At 39.0% G+C, this 23677-nt stretch overlaps 1 protein-coding gene across 4 annotated transcripts; it reads left to right on the forward strand.

Moving 5' to 3' along the window:
• Window positions 1-1140: 1140 nt before the first annotated feature.
• Window positions 1141-23311, forward strand: LOC122028801. 4 transcript variants are annotated; one of them, XM_042587711.1, is made up of 3 exons: window positions 1141-1268; window positions 22250-22291; window positions 22823-23311. In XM_042587711.1, the coding sequence occupies exons 1-3, from the start codon at window positions 1194-1196 to the stop codon at window positions 23039-23041; spliced, it is 336 nt and encodes a 111-aa protein (XP_042443645.1). In that variant the 5' UTR covers window positions 1141-1193; the 3' UTR covers window positions 23042-23311. The 4 variants fall into 4 exon arrangements, 3 of the variants coding, with proteins under 3 accessions (XP_042443645.1, XP_042443643.1, XP_042443644.1); XR_006124961.1 differs by having other exon boundaries at window positions 1148-1268; window positions 22815-23311; XM_042587709.1 differs by lacking the exon at window positions 1141-1268 and having other exon boundaries at window positions 18658-22291; window positions 22815-23311.
• The last annotated feature ends 366 nt before the right edge of the window (window positions 23312-23677 follow it).

The raw sequence follows: 23677 nt of genomic DNA on the forward strand, positions 1-23677 counted from the left end.
TGCTTAATCTAGACAAAGTTACTTAAGTAAAATTTGAGAAAATTCACTTTAGTTTGTTCATCATCACGCTTGGTGAACAAGAGGTGCATGCACATTTAGATTAGACTGGATCCTCTAGTCCATCTACCCTGGTCTACTTTTGGATCAGGGATAGTGATTGGAAAGATTTAATAATCCCTATCTATTTAGTAAGTGGAGTCCATTAAATCCTTCCAATTACTACAGTAGATCAAAATTTGATCCGTTAAATACAGATTAGAGGATCCCTACTTCATTTAGATGATATGTTTTTTTGAAAAAAATTAAGGATGTAATTGTTTTTTTAGTTATTTGTTAAATCATAAACTTTTAGTTTTGATAAATCTATTATTTAAATACTTATAGTTTTATAACAAATGTAACGTATTATCAATTTCACACATCATATAACTTTTTAAAAATTTACTATATGACTTATTTTTACATAAGAGTAGGTTGAAATTATTATCGTTTACAAGTTTATATGAAATTGTTATGTAATATATTAAATGTCAAGGATATAAATATATTTATGGGCACATTAATTTCACTGCAGTCCATTTAATGTTATGGGCCATTAGTTGCATGAAGCCCACTTGAATATCTGTGTCAGAAATGAATCAGATTTGTCAATCCGATCCTAATCGATGCGAAAAATAGTAGATCGGATTGGAATCGGAATCTAATTACTTTTTAAAGTTAGATTCAAATTGACTTGGTTAACTTAGATTTAAGATGAGTCGAACTTGAAATTTGAAAGTTATTTTACTTTTTAATTTCATATCCAGATCATAATTTTTTATTATGTAATATTTATTTTGTGAAAAATTAAATTTTGTAAATAATTATTTTTTAGAATAATTAATAGTTTCGATAATTAAATTTTTAAATTTAAAAAACATAATTATTATAGATGAGACTAGGTTTGTTATTATGGATTTAAATTAAAATATTATTATTATATGTTTAAATTTTAATTTAATTATTTTTATTAAAAATAAAAGAATAATATTCGAATTGGTCCGGATTCTGATTTGGATTTATAATTTTTAGATTAGTTCTCATTTGGATTAAAATTTTTTTATAATATTTTGTTGCAATCCGACCCGAACTTACACCTCTACTGGAACTGATCCGATGGTTTCATTTGCCAAGGGTTTCTTTCCTTCCGCGAAATGAGGGGGAGCCGAGTCGAAGAATGTTTTCGGTTTCGATCTTGGTTTTTTTCTTCGTCGCAGCAATGGGCAGGCGTAAGTTTCCTGTTTCAGTCGGGGGTTCAGCTTTGGAATTGAATGTAGCTTCGACATGTCGACCTTCTTATTACGCTTTTGATCAGAAGAATTTCTGTCTTTTTTGATCATCTCCTCCGGAGTCTTGTTGGTTTTCACGAGTTTTGGATCACACGAAGCATTTCTGCATGTTGAATAGAGTTTAGATCGTCTTTCCTGGCATGGAGTCGGGTGGATCTAATTTAAACTTCCTTTCTTCATAGTTGGTCGTATTGTTTGCTTCGTTCTTCTTGAGTACTAGTCTTTATTTAGCTGTTTTATTAGAAAAATTTTGTTCACAGTATGCAAATTAATGTAGTTTAAGTAGATTGTATTTTTTCCATTATTATTCTAAACCGTTTTGTTTTTGTCACAATCTACATCGTAATCTGAATTTGATTAGTGTCCTATCCATGTAAAATCTCTCGTATATGCAATGTTTACTACTGTCTGCTGGTTGGCATCTGTATCATAATTGCCGTTTTCCTGTTAGTCTCAAAGAACAGTCTATCTTACTTTATGAATTAGAGTGTTGGATGATAGGAAACAACAAAAAAAATAGAAATGAGAATTAGAAATGTATGCCTGAGATCATCAAAAATGTTAAATAAAATTTTTAATACACAAAGCCAATTAAGTTTAGTTCTGAGAGGTGATGAAATTAGAGAGTATAAGATGGTATGCACATATTCAAAAAAGACCAATAAATTTTGTATTTAGTCAAGTTGAATAGATCATATTTGAAGGTTAAACGGTAGACATTGATTATAAAATTTGAAATGTTCGAGAGATCTGAATATTACTAGGATGTAGATGGGTTTGTATAAGAGTCCTATATTATATTACTAGTGTATTGTTTTGCTTTGACTTCAATAAATATTATATTATTATCTGTGATATAGCTTTGCAGAGGAAATGAAGGGATCAGGTCTATGTAGCTGGCACCCTAATTGGGACTAATTCAGCATGTGATGATGTGTTGAATACTTAGGAATAACAGATGCAAAGTTAATGAAAAAAAAAGATGAAAATGTTAATATGGATGTGAGGGAGGGATTATTTGAAAGGGTATTTTTTTTATAAAAAAAACTACTGCCCAAGAGCAATAGTTGTAGCTCTAGAAGGTAATGGAATAAGAGGATAGGTTGAGAATTGAGATGTTATAAATACTTTTCAGAGATGATCATTAGATTACAATTAGATAAGCTGAATCAAAGCTGAAAGTGTGAAAGGTAGGAGTCTAAAGAAAACTCTACATAATTAAAATTGACCTAAGAAATTTAAATATTACTAGTGATGTAAGCTTTGTGGCCTTTTCTGTAGAGATAAGATTCATGTAGCTGGAATAGTTGGTACCTGGGACTAGCACTAACACGACTTGACAATGATGATCGAATTATTTGAGAGAAACTTGTTTTGGCCCTAGATCAAGTTGATTTAGTTTCATCCTTTTCAGTGTTTTATATCAATTTTGTAATTGTGTAATTGCTGAGTCATTGTTAATTCAAGTCTGTTTAAATCAGTATAATAATTTTAAGATGAAAATGGAAACATGTTTTAGATTGGTCAAATGACAGCATTTTTTCAGGAAATATTAAATACCTTGTAGATTTGCATTTTTTTTATCATGAAATCCTAATAGTTAGGTGTCTTTGATTCTCTCCTAGTTAAATTAATCCACTGCTATTTATAACTTACATAGGTAGAATTTGCATGACAAGTGTGATGGTTGTTCCTCATACATAATCTGCACGTTGTTACCATCATATTAAGTACAAACCGTATCCTAAATCATGATACTGCTGTGGGGGTTGATGAGTTTCATTCAGCATTCACCTGGTGAGTTGGGAGAAGGAAAATGTTTCCTGTAAAGCACTTGAGTCTGCACATAATTCAAGGTGCAACTATATGACAAAATTTGCTCGGAAGGACTCTTTCCACCTACGAGAGTCCATCCATTCCATGTTCTCCATATCGACAAAATGTGTTCTTGTGCTGGAGTTGATAGGCTCCAGACTGGTATGGTCAAGTCCTTGTGTGCTAGGATACCAGTAACCATAGTACCCAAAAAGCTTTGAATCATGCGAAGTTCAAATTCCCTGGCCATCAAGATAGCTGTCAATGGAAAGTGGAAAGTATCTAAAGCAAAACCTGAAGTTCAAAGAATATTCATTTGATTTCTTTAATAACTTACTCAATGTTATTATTATTATTCAGTGGGCAAAAGTCAAAAGGACATCCTTTTTTACCAAATCTTCAAAAGAGCGTCCTATGTTAATTTTTTTTTATCAAAAGGGCGTCCCACCCCTATGTATAATTATTCAATTACCCTCCACTACACAATAGCAACTTATTCACATTATTATCTCTCTTCTATTTTTTCTGCCTAAATTGGTGTGTTGTAGCAGTTATGAACTTGTAATAGCTATAGTTTTGTAGCCGTTACAACTGTGTTACCACACAGTTATAGCAGCGATGATTTGTAGTTGCTACAATATAGAGAAATATTAAAGACAAATTGTTTGGAGCCTTCAAAAAGGATTTAAACGATTTTTTTTAAGCATGAAATCAAGCCTTACAAGTTTCACCCCTTAAGCAATTGTAGATCTCTGAATAAGCTTTGATTTGATATTTTATGCGTCCCTGATTCAACCTGAATCAAGAGTTACGACCTCTCAAAGTTTAGGATTTTGATAAACCCTAATTTTTTCACAAAATGGGTATCAAAAGAATTAAGTGACCAAATTCATTCTACACTAATGTACATAGAGATGACTTGGGTTGTCTTCCAACGAATGTAGCAATGATGGTATCTTAGGATTGACTTGTTATTTCTCTTTAGATTTGTTTGATAAGAGATTGGGGTTTTGCTGAGTTCTTAAACTAGGAAATGAAATAGCAAGACAAGTGTGAAACTAAATATGATGCTATAAAAGAAATTCTATCTATCAATTAATTATGAACCCACAATATACTGTCACCATATGCTATGGATTACACCATTAACCGATCAACTCAGATATTGGAAACTGAACAAGAGTGAAACAAGAACAAACCAAACTCAAAGGATTGGATACTCAATGGATCAAACTGGTCATTAGTCAGATGGTAGAAGATCTACTCAAATCCGTGCAAATAAGCAGATAAGAAACAGATCTACAACTCCATCTACCCTAGCAATTTAGATCTTTGCAATCGAATTGTCCTAAAACAGAAACAAATTCATATTCAAGCACTTGTGAACTAAACATGAACTCAAGAACAGATCATATCTTCACTCAAGGAGTTAGTAAACATTCAGATGAATTAAAGACAAGGAAAACAAATCTAAACTTCATCTAAACCTGAACAATTCAACCCTATGAAATTGAACAGTAAAGAAAATAGAAACTCAGCTGGAAATTAAAAGAAAACAAGATTCCAGAAATCAAAGAGGAGAAAAATGATAAACCAAGGTGAGCTAGGGAATCCCCAAGCACTCAGTGAAGTGGACGAAGATGTTCGAACCTTGCAGATGATGAAGAACCGATCCAATCAGAAAATCTCTGGATCTGGTGGATGCGGCTGGCGTCGATGGAATAGAAATCAGAGGGGATTAGCAGCAAACACTTCTAATCATTCAGATGGGTGCAGAGCTTCAAGGAAGAAGATCGTCGGCTTGAAGACGAAAAAACTAGATCAAATCCACTAGCTTCTCCTCTTCTTTGCTTTTTCGTACAAAGTCACATTAGAATTGGCGTTTAGATGGTTGAGGTGGTGTCGCCGGCTGTGACAAGTGGATGATGATCGGAGGAAGGGACACCCTTGACCTCTCTTGACTGTCGGCGGTGGATCGGAATGAAGGGGATCGGGATTGTCGGAGCAACTTCCTATGTTTTGACGTGAGAGATAGATGAACGAAGAAGAGCACTGTAGCTTCTCATTTAAACCAGATCTGAGATCTAGACGGATGACCTAGAATGCTTCGAGTCTTGATCAACGGTGGAAAGTCGCTTTAAATCTGATCTGAAGATGCTGATCTTTATCAAAGGTCCTGATCTACCCTTCATTTGGTTGGATGGGCCAGATCCTTGACGGATGACTCAGATCTCTCTTACTCTTGAATGAACGGTCCATATTGCTTCAGAGCTTGTTCTTTTCAATTAACCCTAGATTTAAGCCAAATTTGGTCTGATCTGATTAAGTCCATGGTCCTTTGATGCCTACAAAGAATATATTCAAATATTAGCATCAAATATCGCAAATATAAGATAATTTATAATTAAGTCCACAAATGAATACAACTCATGAAATGTGATATAAACATGAAATTAATACATGAGAAGATCAAATAGTATGCTTATATGAATCAAAATATCATGACTAAATGATGGTTATCAAATTCTCCCCACACTTATTTTTGCACGTCAAACAAACTAGAAGAAACAACTAAAATTTATCCCCATAATAATTCCCTAGCAATACCTAGAAGATTATAAAAGAAATTTAACTAAAACCATCTAAAGATCACAAACAATCATGAATTCAATTCCTACAATAATCAATAAGCATGGTGAATTCAATCCATTTGAAAAATTAAGCAAGATTCAATCTCATAACGTATTCACCTATTCTAACCCTCGCACTCAAACATAGATTGAAGTGGTGCTTAACTCAATGCAACTCACAACATTTCACTGCTATGGATTTGCTTGTTTTCTAATTCTCCACCACTATAAAACATAGCATACTTGAATCCAAAGGATTTATTAAGAATTGAAATGGAGTCAAAAAGATATCAAGCGAAGCAAACAACATGGATAAGATAAAAGAAATCAATGATGGAAATAAGAAAATGAGAGTATTGGAAGAATAAACTTGATGAGTTGACCAATTTAAGATGTATCAAAGAATTTATCATGGGAATAAAGAACACCATTTGTCAATGCCAAAACAAAAGATCTAGCCAAACTCTTTTCCAATTTGATCATTACCATAGAATCTTGACACACTATCCTTTCTATTTGATACTTGATCCGATGGTAAGGGGGGACCCGCCCGGCATGAGGTCAAAGTGGTCAACACCCGACAGTCGTTCAACTGGGCGGATTATCTTCCTGATCAGCAGGAGGAATGGTCGATCCGACATTTCGACAGCCCGGACTGACGTCGAGTTTCCGCCGCTCATCAAGCAAAGCGGGAAGAAACGGAAGCTGAGCGGGATCTCGCTCGGCCAACAATAGCCGCGACATTCGGCCGAACGGGCATCCGCCTGAAGGCTGTCAGCCGACGGACCTCCACTCGGCCCGGGAAAGGTACTAGCCGAGTGGTTCCTCCACTCGTCCCAAGAAAGGCGCTAGCCGAGCGGTTCCTCCGCTCGGCCTGGTAAGAGACAGAGGGAGCAGGTGGCGAGATCTTCCTAGGAACCAATGTCGCCGACAAGAGGCATGGCCAGCGGCCTGGTCGGACAAAGAATCGTATGGTGGAAACTTCCCACGTCAGAGATATGCTCGTGCTATTAAGGTAGGGTGTCAGGCGTGCTTTCCTGATACATCCATTCCAGGTATGTTTGGAGGAGTGTGCACGCCTCGGGGAGCATGCACGCGCCTCTGGGGAGCCCTATGTAAGGACCCCCAGACTTCAATGGAGGTATGCTTACATCTCTACTATAGCTACAGTTCTCGCTTCTGCTCTACTTCTTTGTTTCTTTTTGCCGGAGACTTGACTTGAGCGTTGGAGGGCCATCGCCGGGGAACCCCTCCCTGGCTCGACACTATGTTTGCAGGTCCACGACGGTAAGGGATCTACATCTTTGGAATCTTCGACCAGTTAACAGGAGCGCCACGTCCCAGCCTCCATCGACTCAGCACTCGGACAGGATCAAATTGGCGCCGTTTGTGGGAACGCACCTGAATCCGAGTCAAGGAGATGGAAGAAGCTGGACGCCAACACACTGTGACGCTCTCTCAAGAGGAACTTGACGCGCTTGTGTAGGCACGAGCAACCAAGATGATAGAGCAGCAACAAAGGGCGCTAGCCGAGCGGCTGACGCAACAAGCAACTTCAGCATCTGGAGGCCTAGCGGTGCACGAGGATTGTCCGGAACATCTCTCCATATGGGGTCAAAACAAAGGTCCGACCGGTACGCAAGTAGAGGCGCCACTCGCGCCGATCCCATTCCACCGGGCCTTGTTCCAGACGCCCTCTGAGATCACGCAAGCGAATCGAGACCGGTCTTCCTCAGACGAAGCTCTCGCTCGAGATGCAAGAAAGGGCAAAGCGCCCCGAGATGACTCATCACCCGAGCGGATCAACCGTCAATTCTCCGAAGCAATTCTGCAGGACCCTCTGCCAAGACACTACGCACCCTTAGCGATCGGCGAGTACAACGGATCGACAGACCCAGACGACCACCTCGGCAAGTTCAACAACGCGGCAACCCTTCATCAGTACACGGATGGAGTTAAGTGCCGAGTCTTCCTCACTACTTTGTCCGACTCATCATAACGTTGGTTTCGAAGGTTGCCAGATGGGTCGATTCAAAGCTTCAAGGACTTCAGGACGATCTTCCTCCACCACTTCGTGAGCAGCAAGCGCTATCAGAAGACCAACGTCAGTTTGTTCTCTTTGAAGTAAGGGCCGAGAGAGACTCTTCGGACATACATTCAACGCTTTAACCAGGCAGCCATGGACATCCCCACGATCTCGTCCGAAACAATGATGCATGCCTTCACCCAAGGGCTCATCGACGGGGATTTCTTCCGCTCGTTCATCAGGAAGCCGCCTCGCGATTACGACCATATGCTAAAGAAGGCCAGCGAGTATATCAACGTGGAGGAAGCTCAGGCGACCCGAAGGAAAGAAGCGCCATCAGAACCGCTTGTGCACGCCGAACGGAGGCCACCAATCAACCATCAGCCTTTAAGAGGACCCCGAGCCGATATGGCACGCCCACAGCAGGAAGCAAGGCCACACGCCGTCCAGCACGTGGCGGTCGAATGGCCAAGGCCCAAGGGAAAGGTATGGACTCCTATGTTCTGTACCTTCCATCAATTCGCCACCCACAACACATGAGACTGCCACGGAGTCCCCGCAGTCGCTCAGCCGACTCCCAGGAGTTATCGCCGCCGATCGCCTTCCCCCGAATTGCGATATAGGCGGCCGAGCACCGAATGACGAGGGGAGATCAGGCGGTCACCCGAGCGGCGACATTAGCATCAAGACGACCGCGCCCCAGCTTCGCGCTGACAAGTCAGGCACTCCGCTCGGGAGGAGTACAGAAACAATGTCGCTCGGGGAGAGATCAACATCATCGCTGGTAGGCCGACCAGTGGTGACTCCAACCGAGCTCGCAAGACGTACTCGCGGCGTCTGGAAATCCACGAGTAGGCTACAACTAAGAAAGAGTGAGCGGACCAGAGATTAGCTTTGGTCCTAGAGATTTAGAGGGAATCGAAGTACCGCATGACGACGCCTTCTTTATCCGAGCGGTAATTGCTAACTACACAATCCACCGCATATTTATTGATACAGGAAGTTCGGTCAACATCATCTTCAAGAAGGCGTTCGACTAACTCCAGATAGACCGGGCCGAGCTACTGCCGATGATGACTCCGCTGTATGGGTTTACCGGTAATGAGGTCCAGCCGATCGACCAGATAAAGCTGGCCATATCCCTCGAAGAAGAGTCGCTCCGGAGAACAAGGACGACTACCTTCATCGTTGTAGACGCCCCGTCCGTTTACAACATCATATTGGGCCGACCAACCCTTAATGAGTTTCGAGCAGTCGTGTCAACATTTTGTCAGAAAATTAAATTCCCTGTTGAAGATCGGGTCGGAGAAGTCAAAGGGGATCAACTGGTTGCTCGGCGCTGCTACGTCGAGATGGTAAAGGCGGAGGCTAAGTCCGCCCGAAAGGCCCCTCAAATCGAGGTAAACATCATAACCGAGAAACCTCCTACCTTAGTTTATGAAGAAAAGAAGGAAGTGCAGATACATCCTTGCCGACCAGAGGCGACGACTTTCATAGCATCTGATCTGGGAGCCGATCAGAAAGCCGAGCTGATCAGCTGCCTCCAGCAGAACCATGATGTCTTCGCGTGGTCAATACATGAGCTGCCCGACATCTCCCCTAACGTCACGCAACATGAGCTTCATGTCCGATTAGATGCCCGACTAGTAAAGCAAAGAAAGAGAGATTTCAACGCCGAGCAGAATCAGATTATCCGAGTGGAGATCGAGAAGCTGTTGGAAACCGACCACATATGGGGAGGTCCAGTTTCCGAGCTGGCTAGCGAACGTAATACTCGTCTCCAAGTCAAACAACAAGTGGAGGGTCTGCATCGACTTTCGGGACCTGAACAAAGCGTGCCCGAAGAACTTTTATCCCCTACCCAGAATCGATCAGATGGTGGACTCTGTTGGTGTGGTTAGCATTAACGGTCTAACCCAATTTTTGATGAATGACAAAATAGGTTAAGTTAGTTTTGTTGTTGATCTAACACTCTGATCGAGTGTGCAGGAGAAGCCCAGACAGGTCGACGGGCTGATCGGATGTCTGACACGAAGCCCAGCTAGGTCAACGGGTCGACCGGATAGCTGACACGAAGTCCAAACGGGTCAACGGGCTGATCGGACGTTTAACACGAAGTCCAGCTAGGTTGACGGGCTGACCGGATAGCTGACGCGAAGTCTAGACGGGTCGAAGGGCTGACTGGACGTCTGACAGATAAGTGAAAGTAAGTCACTGGAAGGGAGTGACTGTGAGGACGTGTTCCCGGTAAGGGAACTTAGGCGTCGATCCGACTTAGAACAATTTCGGAACTCTAAGTCGAGATCGTGACTAGACTCTGGTCTCGGAAAGACGGAATCTAAGTCATACTCTTTCTATTTTGAATTATGAACTGTGCTAATAATATGTTTTCAGGAGATATGAGTACCTTGGACTAACGTTTTTCTTGCAGGAAGAAATCTGCTGGAAAACAGGGTCCGGGCGCCCGGGAGGTACCCGGGCGCCCTGAGGCGAAATTTTATCCCCAACGTCGCTGTACCATGTGGAGTTCACTGGTTGGCTCGGCTACGTCATGGTCGAGGCGCTTTGAAGGTTCCAGGCACTCCGAACCTCCTATATAAGGAGGGTCAAGGCTGAAGCTTCAACAACAACTCAGAATCTACTCTATTGTGCTCTTGCGACTCAGAATCTACTCCGATCTTTCTTTCATAATTAATTCTGTACTTAGTCTTGTAATAATCTTTCGAATTAATTAGTGATTGCCCAACGAAAGTATCCTTGTGTGCGGGCCTTGGAGTAGAAGTCGATAAAGGCTCCGAACCAAGTAAATCGACTTTGTTAGCCGTGTTCTCTCTTTTTGTTTTCCGCTACGTACTCGTACTTGAAATTTTTTTTTGGATATTCACCCCCCTCTATCGACTCTTCACGATCCAACAAGTGGTATCAGAGCAGGTACCGCTCTGATTTGGTGTAACCACCAATCATACAGGGGGTGAAACTTTCCTTTTACTCGTTTTTCGACTTTCAATTTTTTTCGCATAATTCCAAACTATTATTATTATTTTTTTGGAAAGTTTTTTCGTTGCAATTAAATCTAAATTGGTGCAACACCAATTTAGTTCTTTTTTTCTTAATTCTTCCCGCACTACTAATCCAAAACCAAGTCTTGGGATTTTGTTTGTCGTTGCTTTATTGTGTGCAGGGTCATCATGTCTCAGATCGAAGGTTTCAGTACGGTACGTCCTCCCCTATTCAACGAGGACGATTTTTCGTACTAGAAGAAAAGAATGGAAGTCTACCTGAAGACGAACTTCGACCAATGGCTCAGCATCACAAAAGTCTACAAAACACCAATCGACAACTCCGGAAATCTACTAGATCCAGAACAGTGGACTTCGGACATAAAGAAGAAAGCATCGACGGAGAACAAGGTAATCAACACGCTACAATGCGGACTAACAAGGGAAGAGCTGAACCAGGTAGGACCGCACCAGAACGCAAAAGAACTGTGGGACAAGTTGATCGAGCTGCATGAAGGAACCAGCGACGCTAAGGTAACGAAACGAGATTTGCTATTAAATACAACAACAACAACAACCAAGCCTTTTCCCACTAGGTGGGGTCGGCTGTATGAATCCTTTTACGCCATTGAACTCTATCTCCTATTATATCATCATCTATATTTAAATAAATTTTATTTTGTTTTATTGTTGCTAACCAAGTCTTTTTTGGTCTTCCTCTTCCTCGTTTGATATGCATGTTTATCATAGTTTCACATCGCCTAACTAGAGCATTTATTGGTTGTCTAAGTACATGTCCGTACCATCTTAAACATGTCTCTCGGAGTTTGTCCTCAATAGATGCAACTCCGACCTTCTCTCTAATGCTCTCATTCCTTATTTTGTCCATCTTCGTATGTCCACACATCCACCTTAACATCCTCATCTCTGCAACTCTCATCTTATGCTCATGTGCTCGAGTCATAGCCCAACATTTAGCTCCATATAACATAGCAGGTCTAATTGCGGTTTTATAGAACTTACCTTTAAGTTTAAGAGGTACTTTACGGTCACATAAAACACCCGACGCTCCCCTCCATTTCACCCATCCTGCTTGTATTCTATGTAAGACGTCTCTCTCAATCCCTCCATCATTTTGTAAAAATGATCCTAAATATTTAAATCTCTCGGTTCCAGGCAACTCGTCCTCTCCTATCTTAACAATTGTTTCATTACTTCTAATATTGCTAAATTTAAATTCCATATATTCTGTCTTTAATCTACTAAGCTTAAAACTTTTCTCTTCTAGTGTTTCCCTCCAAGTTTCTAGCTTAGCATTTACTCCTTCACGTGTCTCATCTACCAAAATAATATCATCTGCAAACAACATGCACCACGGTACTGTGTCTTGAATGTGCGCAGTGAGTTCGTCCATAATTAGTGTAAAAAGATAGGGACTTAGGGCAAGTCAGCTTCATGCGAGGATCAAAGACATCCTCAACGGGTTCCATGCGATAGGCCACCAGATGGAAAACAGGGATCTAATAAGGTACGCGTTAAACGCTTTTTCGTGTAACTCTTTGTGGGCATCTATCGTGGATGCCTACAAAATTTCTAAAAATTTATCGAAATTAAAATTAGATGAACTGTTTTGCGAATTAGAATTACACGAGCAAACTAACGCCAGGGCCGAGAAAGGTATTGCTTTGTTTGCAGGTTCCTCCAAAGAAAAGAAGAACAAGCCTGAACCTGAAGAATATTATGAAGACGAAGAGTACCTGGTGAACCTGGTAAGGAAAATGTTCATCAGGCGGAAGAAAAGCTTCAGCAAGAAGGATCTACAAAAGATCAGTTCTTCAACCGAACCGAGGAACGTGACGTGTTTCGGATACAACAAGAAAGTGCACTACAAGAACGAGTGTCCGAGATTAAAGAACGACAAAACGAAACCGACTAAAAAGAAGGCCCTCAAAACAACGTGGGGCGACTCGTCTTCGGAAGAATCGAAGGATGAAGATCAAAAGAACCAGAGTTACCTCGCGTTGATGGCCCACGAAGCAGAGTCGGAGGACGAATCGGAAGACGAGTCCGAACCCGAATCAAGCCACGAGTCTGCACTCGTTTCCGAAGGTCCCGAAGTGGTATACCTAAATTTGAATAAAAAGTTCTTTAAAATTATTTCTTGCTTAAATAATAAATTAGTTAAATTAGAAAATGAAAACAAATTGCTCCTTGAGGAGAATCAAAACCTCAAGGAACAAATTACAAATCCAACTCAAGATCTAACACTTGAGGAGGAAAATTTGACACTAAAATTAGAAATTAACAAATTAAAAGATATATTAGAAAAATTTACAACAAGATCTAAGAACTTAGATATAATCTTAAATGCTCCCTCGGATGGGTCTAGTGGCTAGCGCATGAGGTGTTGCCACAATGAGGTCTGGGGTTCGAATCTCGACAAAGCCGAGGTAAATACCTCCCTTATGTGTTATTCACTATTCCAAAGGCTAGTAGCCACCCGTGATTTACCTCTTCCGTGTTGGCCTTGGGACGGGTTGGCGGAGGCGCTGGGGGCGAGCGTATTTGCCTTTGCCACAATTAGATCTAATCTTAAATAATCAAACAGCAAATTACAACAAAATCGGACTTGACTATAAGTCAAGTTCAAATAAAACATTTAATTCATTAATAACCCAACACAAACCAACAAGAAAAGCTTGGGTTCTGAAAGCGTGCTTAACCACGCAAGTAGGATTTAACCAATACTACATACCTAAAGAAAAAAATATACTATATAAAATCAGATAATTCAAATCAAAAACCTAAATACAAATCTAAATCAACAAATTTAAAAACTAAACATTTTAAAACCCACCAAAATTTAGAATATCATGAAGTTAAATATAACTATAAAAGAAATAGACATAAACCTAGAACGAAAAATTAAAGACTAATAATTCAGGGGAGGCTCCAGAATAGCTGACACCTCCAAAACTAACATACCCGGAAGGGTAACCCAAACTAATCTATCCGGCAGGGTACTTAAGACTAATTAGAAAGGGGTTCGAGTTTAATTTGGAAAATGGTACTGGTGAAGTTTTGGATGATGATAGTACGTTAAGGAAGCTTAGTCTATGCATGTCTAGGAAGATATGACTTCGACCTGGTGCATTTGGCTAAGTGGAATAGACCGATGGTACCCTATATGGATCCTAACCAGTTAGACCAATGTTTTGTACTAAGTCTAGTGGATATGACTATTTAGAAAACTTCGAAGGCATGGTTACTCTAATGATGTCTAAGTGATTCACCATAGTCCAGAAGTTTATCCAGAGAATGCATATTTGTTAAACCCAAAGTTAAACCTGAATCTAACCCAAAGTTAAATCAAACCCTGAAATTGAATCTAATTCATCTTACAAAATTATAGGATTCCCTGATTGAGAACGTAGATCGGGTGAGATGACTAAGGACTCAATTAAATTAAAATTAAAATATTAAATTAAAATAAAATTAAATTTTTTAAAAAACTTAAAATTTTATTTTAAAATTAAACTTAATTTTTTTAATTTAAAATTTTATTTTAAAATCAAATTTATTTTTTTTAAAAATTAAACTTAATTTTTTTAAACTTAAAAACTTATTTTAAAATTAAACTTAATTTTTTTTTAAAACCTAAAATTTTATTTTAAAATTAAACTTAATTTTTTTAAACTTAAAATTTTATTTTTCTTTAACTTAAAATTTTATTTTAAAATTAAAATTATTTTTTTTTAAACTTAAAAACTTATTTTAAAATTAAATTTAATGTTCTTTAATTTAAAACTTTATTTTAAAATTAAACTTAATTTTATTTTAAACTTTAAAACTTATTTTAAAATTAAACTTAATGTAAACTTAAAAACTTATTTTAAAATTATGCTTAACTTTTTTTAAAACTTAAAATTTTATTTTAAAATTAAGCTTAACTTTTTTTAAAACTTAAAATTTTATTTTAAAATTAAATTTATTTTTTTAAACTTAAAAAACTTATTGTAATATTAAAATTATTTTTTTTAAAAAACTTAAAATCTTATTTTAAAATTAAACTTAATTTTCTTTAACTTAAAACTTTATTTTAAAATTAAACTTAAGTTTTTTTAAACTTAAAAACTTATTTTAAAATTAAAATTACTTATTTTAAAATTAAATTTAATTTTCTTTAACTTAAAATTTTATTTTAAAATTAAACTTACTATTTTTAAACTTACAATTTAATTTTAAAATTAAACTTAATTTTTTTTTAACTTAAAATTTTATTTTAATTAAACTTATTTTTTTAAAACTTAAAAATTAATTTTAAAATTAAACTTAATTTATTTTAACTTAGAATTTTATTTTAAAATTAAATTAATTTTTTTTTAAATTTAAAAACTTATTTTAAAATTAAACTTATTGTTTTTAACCTTAAAAACTTATTTTAAACTTAATTTTTTTTTTAAAACTTAAAATTTAATTTAAATCTAAAACTTAATGTTTAAAAAAACACAAAAACAAAAACATAAACCAAGTCAAAAACCAGGGGCGGGCGCCCCTGGTATTCCCTTTGGGGGCACCCCGCCCTAGTCAACCTTGGGCGCACGAGAACGGTACGGGCACCCGGAGCCCCCTATAAATAAAGGGGCAGGGGCGCCCTCACCCCTTGCACCACCTCCCCTTCACTCTGGTTAAGGTTCTTTCCGCGCTTTACCGCGAGAGTGATTAAATTTACAATTTTACTCTTCGTTTATTCTGGTGCTGCGAATCAACCGTGGTCATCATCTCTAAAAATTCTTGTCACGATGGCTCGGTAAAACCTTTCCTCCTAAGCTCTTAAATATTTCATTGATTCATGCCTATTATAGTTTCTTCTTAATTATTATTGTAGAAAACGTTCTAGATTTGGTGCTTGGCCCTCGACTGCTAGTATAGACCCTAGGTTCCCCACTGATGAACTTAGGATTAAGTTTGAGTCGACCATTTACGTAGCTATTAGGACTCAGTGTCTAGATAGAGAGTTCTTTTTACGTTCTTGTGTTCCAGTTATAGAGGTTATTAGCTACTATAACTTACGGAACCTTGTTTACTGTACCAATTCAGTAAACATAGATTTATGTGTTGAATTCTATAATAACTTAGTTAGGGTAGATGATCTCACTTACGTTACTAGGGTAGCTGGTACGGATATTACACTATCTCCTACCATTATTCAGGACTACTTAGGGTTACGACCATCTACGTGTCGTTTTCAGTGTTACCCCCCTAGGGATCTATCATTTGGTGATCCCTACTCACACATCACCCTGGATACGATTTATTCGTATTTTTTCGGAGGGGAGCATGTACCCACCGTCACTATGTTTAGGTCAGTTGGCCTTCGATTTCATAATTATGCACTCTATAGGTTCTTAGTTTACTGTATATTACCACTATCCACTCGCGACATAGCGATGATACGTCCATTCCATTACTTTCTTTTGTACGCACTTTCCCATAGAATAGATATAGATATTAGTCTACATATATTTCAGACCATTTTCTATGCAGCTGGACATGTCACTAGCGCTCGAGTTCATATGCCGTATTGTCATATTTTGACGGCATATTTCGCCCACCTACATATTGACGTCACCCGAGGTAATGTTTGGGCTATGATTGAGTTCGATGTCATAGGACCTAGGAGCTTCTTGTTAGCGGGTGTCCACATAGATGATGATGATGGTGTCATGTCTTGGTGGAGGGGGCCACAGCACTAGCCAGACCCAGATGCCCAGGAGGCGGCAGAGCATGATGAGTTTATGGTTGCGTTATTCGGCGAGGATGCTCCGACTCTGGTACCACCTCCACCTCCAGGCCGAGCACCTCGTGCTGCACATCGCACTCTAGGCGATCGAGTTGCTGGACTCGAGTTATCCTTGACGAGTCTTCGGCAGGAGATCTCTGACCTGTGACAAGACGTGAGACAGGATATTTCAGATCTTCGACACGATCTATCCAGTTCCTGCGAGGATGCCCGGGCTCGTCACGCTGAGCTGATCGAGATGTTCCGTTCTTTCGGAGCCGGACCACTCGGATCACACCCCTCCTCCTCATCTTGATAGACATCCCGACCACTATGTATATTTCATCATGATCATTGTACCTTGACTTTGACATTGAGTTATGATATTCTGGACTACATTTACTTAGGTGTATATTAACTTTAAAAATGATTTAGTCTGTTGTGCCTAATAGATTAGGAATTTTAAAATTATTTTCAAAAATAAACATTTTCAAATCCTAAGGTAAAATGCTTTTATGATTTCAAAACCTTCTATTTTTAGAATTTCAAAAAGGTTTTAGCCTTAAACTAGAACAATTCCTTAGAAATTGTGTTCCCCTAGGGCTAGTACTTGAGTATCTCACCAACACCCTATGATTCCCTTGTTTGTGATTGTCAAAAATAGAAAGGGGTGAGATGCATAGGCAGATTGCCTGGACTTAAGATGCTTATGTCAGTACATCGATATAAGTCTGAGCGTTAAATACCAAACAGATATTAATCAAACTAAGTCAATCAGTATAGTCAAACACTAATTGATGCTTAGACTTAACTTGACTAATCAAGTGAAAGCTGCTATCGTTTGAATAGTCAGTAAGTAACTAACCGGTTAAACAGATTTAATAATGTCAGGTTCAGGGGAAGCAATAATTATTTTCACACTTTTAAAAAAAATTAGAAAATTAGATTTTGTAAATTAGATTCCATAAACTTAACTTTGAAAAATTAGATTTTGAACATTGAATTTTACCTGGTTTTTGAAAATTTTACGTTTGTAAAATTTTCTTTATAGAATTTATGTTCGAAAAATGTTTCAAGTTCAAGTGTATTTTGAAAAATTTTGGAACATATAAACTTATGTTTAGAACTTTGGATTTTTTTAACTTATACTTGAAAAATTAGCTTTTATAAATTTATGATTGCAATAATTATCTTTTGAAAATTAATCGGTAAACTTACTCCTAAAATATATTGCTAAATTAGTTCTCTCTAACTTAGTCATTTTTCAAAAACTTAGCTATTTTGGAAAAATTAAAAATTACTATTTCTAAGTTATCTTTCTTAGCTATTTTGAAAAAGATAAGAGATATCTGATCTGTGTTTGCATTCTTTTTGCAATGTTTTTATATTTATGTTTATTTGATCTATATTTACATTTGATGAATGCCAAAGGGGGAGGGTAAGGTGGTTAAGTTAGTTAAAACAAATTGAAAATAAAAACTAACTTAAAAACCTGTTAATGCCTGCTTTACTTGCATTTTACACTATCTTAATCAAGTTGTCATTCCATCAAAAAGGGGGAGATTGTTGGTGCGGTTAGAACTAACGGTCTAACCCAGGTTTTGATGAATGATAAAATATGTTAAATTAGTTTTAGTGTTGATCTAACACTCTGACCGAGTGTGCAGGAGAAGCCTAGACAGGTCGATGGGTTGACCGGTTGTCTGGCACGAAGCCCAGCTAGGTCAACGGGTCGACAAGATAGCTGGCACGAAATCTAAACGGGTCGACGGGCTGACCAGACGTTTGGCACGAAGTTCAGCTATGTCGACGGCTGACTGGATAGCTGGCGCGAAGTCCAGACGGGTCGAAGGGCTGACCGGACGTCTGGCAGGTAAGTGAATGTAAGTCATTGGAGGGGAGTGACTGTGAGGACGCGTTCCCGGGAAGGGAACTTAGGCGCTGATCCGACTTAGAACCATTTCAGAACTCTAAGTCGAGATCGTGACTAGATTTCGGTCTCGGAAAGATGGAATCTAAGTCATACTCTTTCTATTTTGAATTATGAACTGTGCTAATAATCTATTTTGCAGGAGATATGAGTGCCTCGGACTAACGTTTTTCTTGCAGGAAGGAATCTGTTGGAAAACAGGATCCGGGCGCCCGAGAGGTACCCGGGCGCCCTGAGGCGAAATTTTATCCCCAACGTTGCTGTGCCACGTGGAGTTCATAGGTTAGCTCGGCTACGTCATGGTCGAGGCGCCCTAAAGGTTCCAGGCGCCCCGAACCTCCTATATAAGGAGGGTCAAGGCTGAAGCTCCAACAACAACTTAGAATCTACTCTATTGTGCTCTTGCGACGCTGCGAAAAGTTCTCTGACAAGTGCCAGTTTGTTTTTAATTTTTATTCTATTGTCGGTTCTTTCTTTTCTAATTAATTCTGTACTTAGTCTTGTAATAATCTTTCGAATTAATTAGTGATTGTCCAACGAAAGCACCCTTGTGTGGGGGCCTTGGAGTAGGAGTCGATAAAGGCTCCGAACCAAGTAAATCAACTTTGTTAGTCGTGCTCTCTCTTTTTGTTTTTCGCTGTGTACTCATACTTGAATTTTTTTTTCGATATTCACCCCCTCTCTATCGACTCTTCACGATCCAACAGACTCGACCACCGGGTGCGAGCTGATATGCATGTTGGATGCATACCAGGGATACCATCAGGTGCCGCTCGCCCGGGAAGATCAGGAGAAGGTGAGCTTCATCACGGCGGACGACACCTATTGTTATAATGTAATGTCGTTTGACTTAAAGAATGTCGGGGTCACGTACCAACGACTCATAAACAAAGTGTTCCGGCAGCAGATTGGACGGAATATGGAGTTATACAGCGATGACATACTTATTAAATCCCTCCGAGCTACTGACCTCTACGCAGATATCAAAGAAACCGGTCGAACACTCCGAGCGTACGGGATCAAGCTGAACCCGGGCAAGTGTATGTTCGGCGCGAAGAGCGGGAAGTTTTTGGGCTATATAGTTACCAAGCGGGGTATCGAGGCGAACCCTAGCAAAGTAAAAGCACTACAAGATATGCCACCTCCAAGAAATTTGAAGGAAGTTCAGCGCCTCACCGGTCGGATAACGACCTTATCCCGATTCATCTCCAAGACGGTCGATCGGAGTCTACCTTTTTTCAAGATCTTGCGCCGAGCCACCAAGTTCTAGTGGGACGAGGAGTGCGATCGAACGTTTGAAGAGCTCAAAGCCTATCTCAATTCACTATCAGTATTAGCCAAGCCAGTCGTCGGAGAGCCCCTTAGGATCTATCTGTCTTCGACCGAGCACGCGGTTGGCTCGACCCTTTTAAGGCCGAACGACGAGGAGTAGCCAGTGTATTTCTTGAGCCATATTTTAAAAGATGCCGAATGCTTTTGCACTGGTACTCGCCGCTAGGAGGCTTCGCCTGTATTTCCTCGCGCACACGATCATGGTAATGACCAACAACCCCCTGGGGAGAGTCCTCAATCCAGAAGTGTCAGGGCGGCTGATCAAGTGGACGACGGAACTCAGAGAATTCAACATCCAGTATCAACCCCGAATGACCATTAAGGCGCAATCCTTGGTAGACTTCGTCACTGAGGTGCAGACTCCCGAACCAGAGGCCGCTTGGAAGATATACGTGGACAGATCATCCACTCGGCAAGGAAGTGGAGTTGGGGTGCTGCTAATCTCCCCCCAAGAAGAACAAATGCATTTGTCCGTTTGGCTGGAGTACCGGGCAACCAACAACGAAGCTGAGTACGAGACGCTCATAGCCAGCCTGCAGGCCGCCCAGCACGTCGGAGCTATCAAGGTTTTGATCCACTCAGATTCCCAGCTGATTACACAACAACTTATTGGGACATTCGAGATCAACAACTTGAGGCTCAGACTTTACGCCGAGGCCTTTGAGAAACTGAAGGCTGACTTCCGGAGGTGGTTATACAGAAGATACCCCGGGTGGAAAACCAAGCGGTGGATGAGCTGGCAAAGCTGGCCAACTCCATATCGTCGGTCGTCGTCCAGCAGCCAATCGAGCAGGTCTCCCTGGTGGCACACATCGACCGAATGGAGGGGTTCACCTTCCCGAGTGACGGATGACTCAGATCTCTCTTACTCTTGAATGGACGGTCCATATTGCTTCAGAGCTTGATCTCTTCAATTAGCCCTATATTTGAGTCCAAATTTGGTCTGATCCCTTTGATGCCTACAAAGAATATATCCAAATATCAGCATCATACCACAAGTATAAGATAATTTGTAATTAAATCCATAAATAAATACAACTCATAAAATATGATATAAACATAGAATTAACACATGAGAAGATCAAATGATATGTTTATATGAATCAAAATATCATGACCAAATGATGGTTATTAAGCTGCCACATAGTTGTAGCAGCTATGATTCTATAGCTGCTACAATATAGAAAAAAATTTAAAGACATTGTTTGGAGCCTTCAAAAAGGATTTAAACAATTTTTTTTAGCATGAAATTGGGCCTTACAAGTTTCACCCCTTAACCAATTGTAGATCTCTGAATGAGCTTCAATTTGATATTTTATGCGTCCCTGGTTCAACCTGAGTCAAAAGTTACGACCTCTCAAAGTTTAAGGTTTAACATTCTTGTTGTAGTAGTTACGGTTTCGTAGCTGCTACAACTAAGCTGCTACGTAGTTGTAACAACTACAGTTTCGTAGCTATTACAATGTGAATATTAAATCCTAAGCTTTGCGAGCCCATAATATTTAACTCGGGTTGAATCATGCAACGTATAATATATTAAATCGAAACTCGTACAAATATCTACAACTATTTATGGGTTGAACCTATTATGACTAAGTTTCAAACTCAAAAAATATTGTTTAAATCCTTGTGGGAGACTCTGAATAAATTAGTTAATTTTTTTTTCATGTTGTAGCAGTTACAAAACCGTAACTGCTACAACTGTGTAACAGCTATTGGTTCGTATCTCCTATAATATGCCGATTAGGCAGAAAAATAGGGGAGAGATAATAATGTGAATAAGCTGCTACTCTTAGTGAAGAGTAGTTGGATAATTGTTCATGGGGTGGGATGAAGGAAGATTAACCAAGGAACAGAGTATATTTAGAGGAGGAAGAAGATTAAGAGGAAGCCAAGCCTTTTTGGTTTTACTAGCATATGTAAAACAATACATGTTCTTCCCCTTTTATACACTTTTGAGTTGCTCGTAACACACATCATCATTAAAGAAGACATCAAAGACAACATTAATTTGTGACTCTTTGAAAACCAAAATTATTGTAGGAAATGAAGAGTTTTGTTGGGAAGTTTTATTGTCACTTAATCTTCAACGTGCAAGGAAGATGAAGATGAAGAGGTTTTTCTTGGGAAGTTAACTTTGGTTTAATTAATCCATCATAGGACGTCCTTTTGATAAAAAATCAAAACGGAGCATCAGCTTAATGATTAAGAAAAAAGGGGCATCGTTTTGACTTTTGCTCTTCTATCAATCTATGTGGTACAATAGTCTAAATGCTACTTTTAGCTCTAATCTGTGCAATAGACCGCATTTTCAGGGTTTGAATTATCACTGCAGTTGCCATGTTTGTTATATTATGTATTAACATTGTTAACTGATTCGCTGGTGCTTTACTTTGTGAAATGGAAGAGCGACGAAAACAGGATTGTGCCAGATGGTGTTGACTCCAAGGTATCTTCTATTTCATAAATATGTTATTCATTTGATGTAATGAATTCACTAGTTTTCTATGCTAGATTTTTTTTTAGTTCCTTTTTCTTTTGCATCTTACATTGTTAATTTCTGTTCTTACCTCAATATTTCTCAACTGGTATGGTTGGTATCTAAACAGCTATTAGATCACTCTCATTTTATTCCATGCATTCTGTGCACTTGTGTTGTTCAACTATTGATTTGCCCAAGGCAAAAAAAAAATAAAATAAAGGGGAGTAGAATGAATGGTGCATCATGAATGCCAAAATTGTCATTTTCTAGAATAGTGAGTAAAATTTTTTTAACAAGTGATATGCTGGCAAACAACAAATGAGTCGATATCTCATCTGGGTTTGGCTGTGCAGTTGCTTGGATGTCATGGTCCACTGACTAATCGGCAATTTGGAAGTGCTTTCTTGCTTTTTTATTGTAGCAGAAGCTTCGTATAAACATGGCCTCTGTACCCATGTGTATCGGGAATAACCATATTGCTGTCGTTTAGTTTTGCAGGTTCATTCGGACAGATGTTTTGTTCAATTTACTACTTGGAACATTCGTATAAACATGACTTTTCCCCGATGGAAGGCAAATTTATCAGAAAAAGGACCGTCTCTAAACGAAGGAACAAAAAGAAGCATGTCGAGATTCATTTTGAGTGTCCCCCCAGTTGTGGCGGCGGCACTGATGATCACAAGCTATCGTTTCTACGTGTTCCAACTTTTCTATTAATTCCCATTATTGATGCAATATTTCAGCCCCTAGAATTGACTTTTGGCAAATTCCTTCTGAAGATGCACTTCATTTATCAAAAGAAGAACGCATCTATCTCTAGCAATTTTGTTATTGCACGTCTGTTGGCCAGTCTTCTTGTTATTGTTCTCTCACTCTTAGCGTGGCTCATGATGACTTTTCTGGCATTGTCCAAATCATCACCACCATTGTTTGTACGGATAATTTACTTTAGAGAGGTTCATTGAGTTCCCTCCTTTGAGGAACGCATCTTTAGTCTAAATAGATTATAGATGCTGATGTACCATTTCCTTTTGTCAAAATTATTGTACTTCTCATTTTCTCTCACTTCTAACTGCAAGGTCGCTATGTGGTGGTAAATGACAGGATATTTTTCTTAAGCAATCAAGATTTAAAACTCATGTAGCTTGTGCATGCGGTGTTTGAATAATTAATGATACTAGGGTGTTATGTTAGGAGTTACGGTACTTTTTGGATTTACTTGGTGATCAAAATATAGGGTCGAATCATCCATCTCACGATTAATCAGTATAAAGGGGATACTTGATAAAATTTAAAAATAAAATAAAAAAATGCTCAAAGTCACAGTAAAGGCCAAGGAGAATTGATTTTTTA

This window comes from Zingiber officinale, chromosome 10B (assembly GCF_018446385.1).
Source record: "Zingiber officinale cultivar Zhangliang chromosome 10B, Zo_v1.1, whole genome shotgun sequence".
NCBI classification, from domain to species: domain Eukaryota; kingdom Viridiplantae; phylum Streptophyta; class Magnoliopsida; order Zingiberales; family Zingiberaceae; genus Zingiber; species Zingiber officinale.

Coding starts and splice junctions, on each gene's coding strand:
- LOC122028801 (XM_042587709.1), top strand. CDS start 19,974: ATGCCGAATGCTTTTGCACTGGTACTCGCCGCTAGGAGGCTTCGCCTG.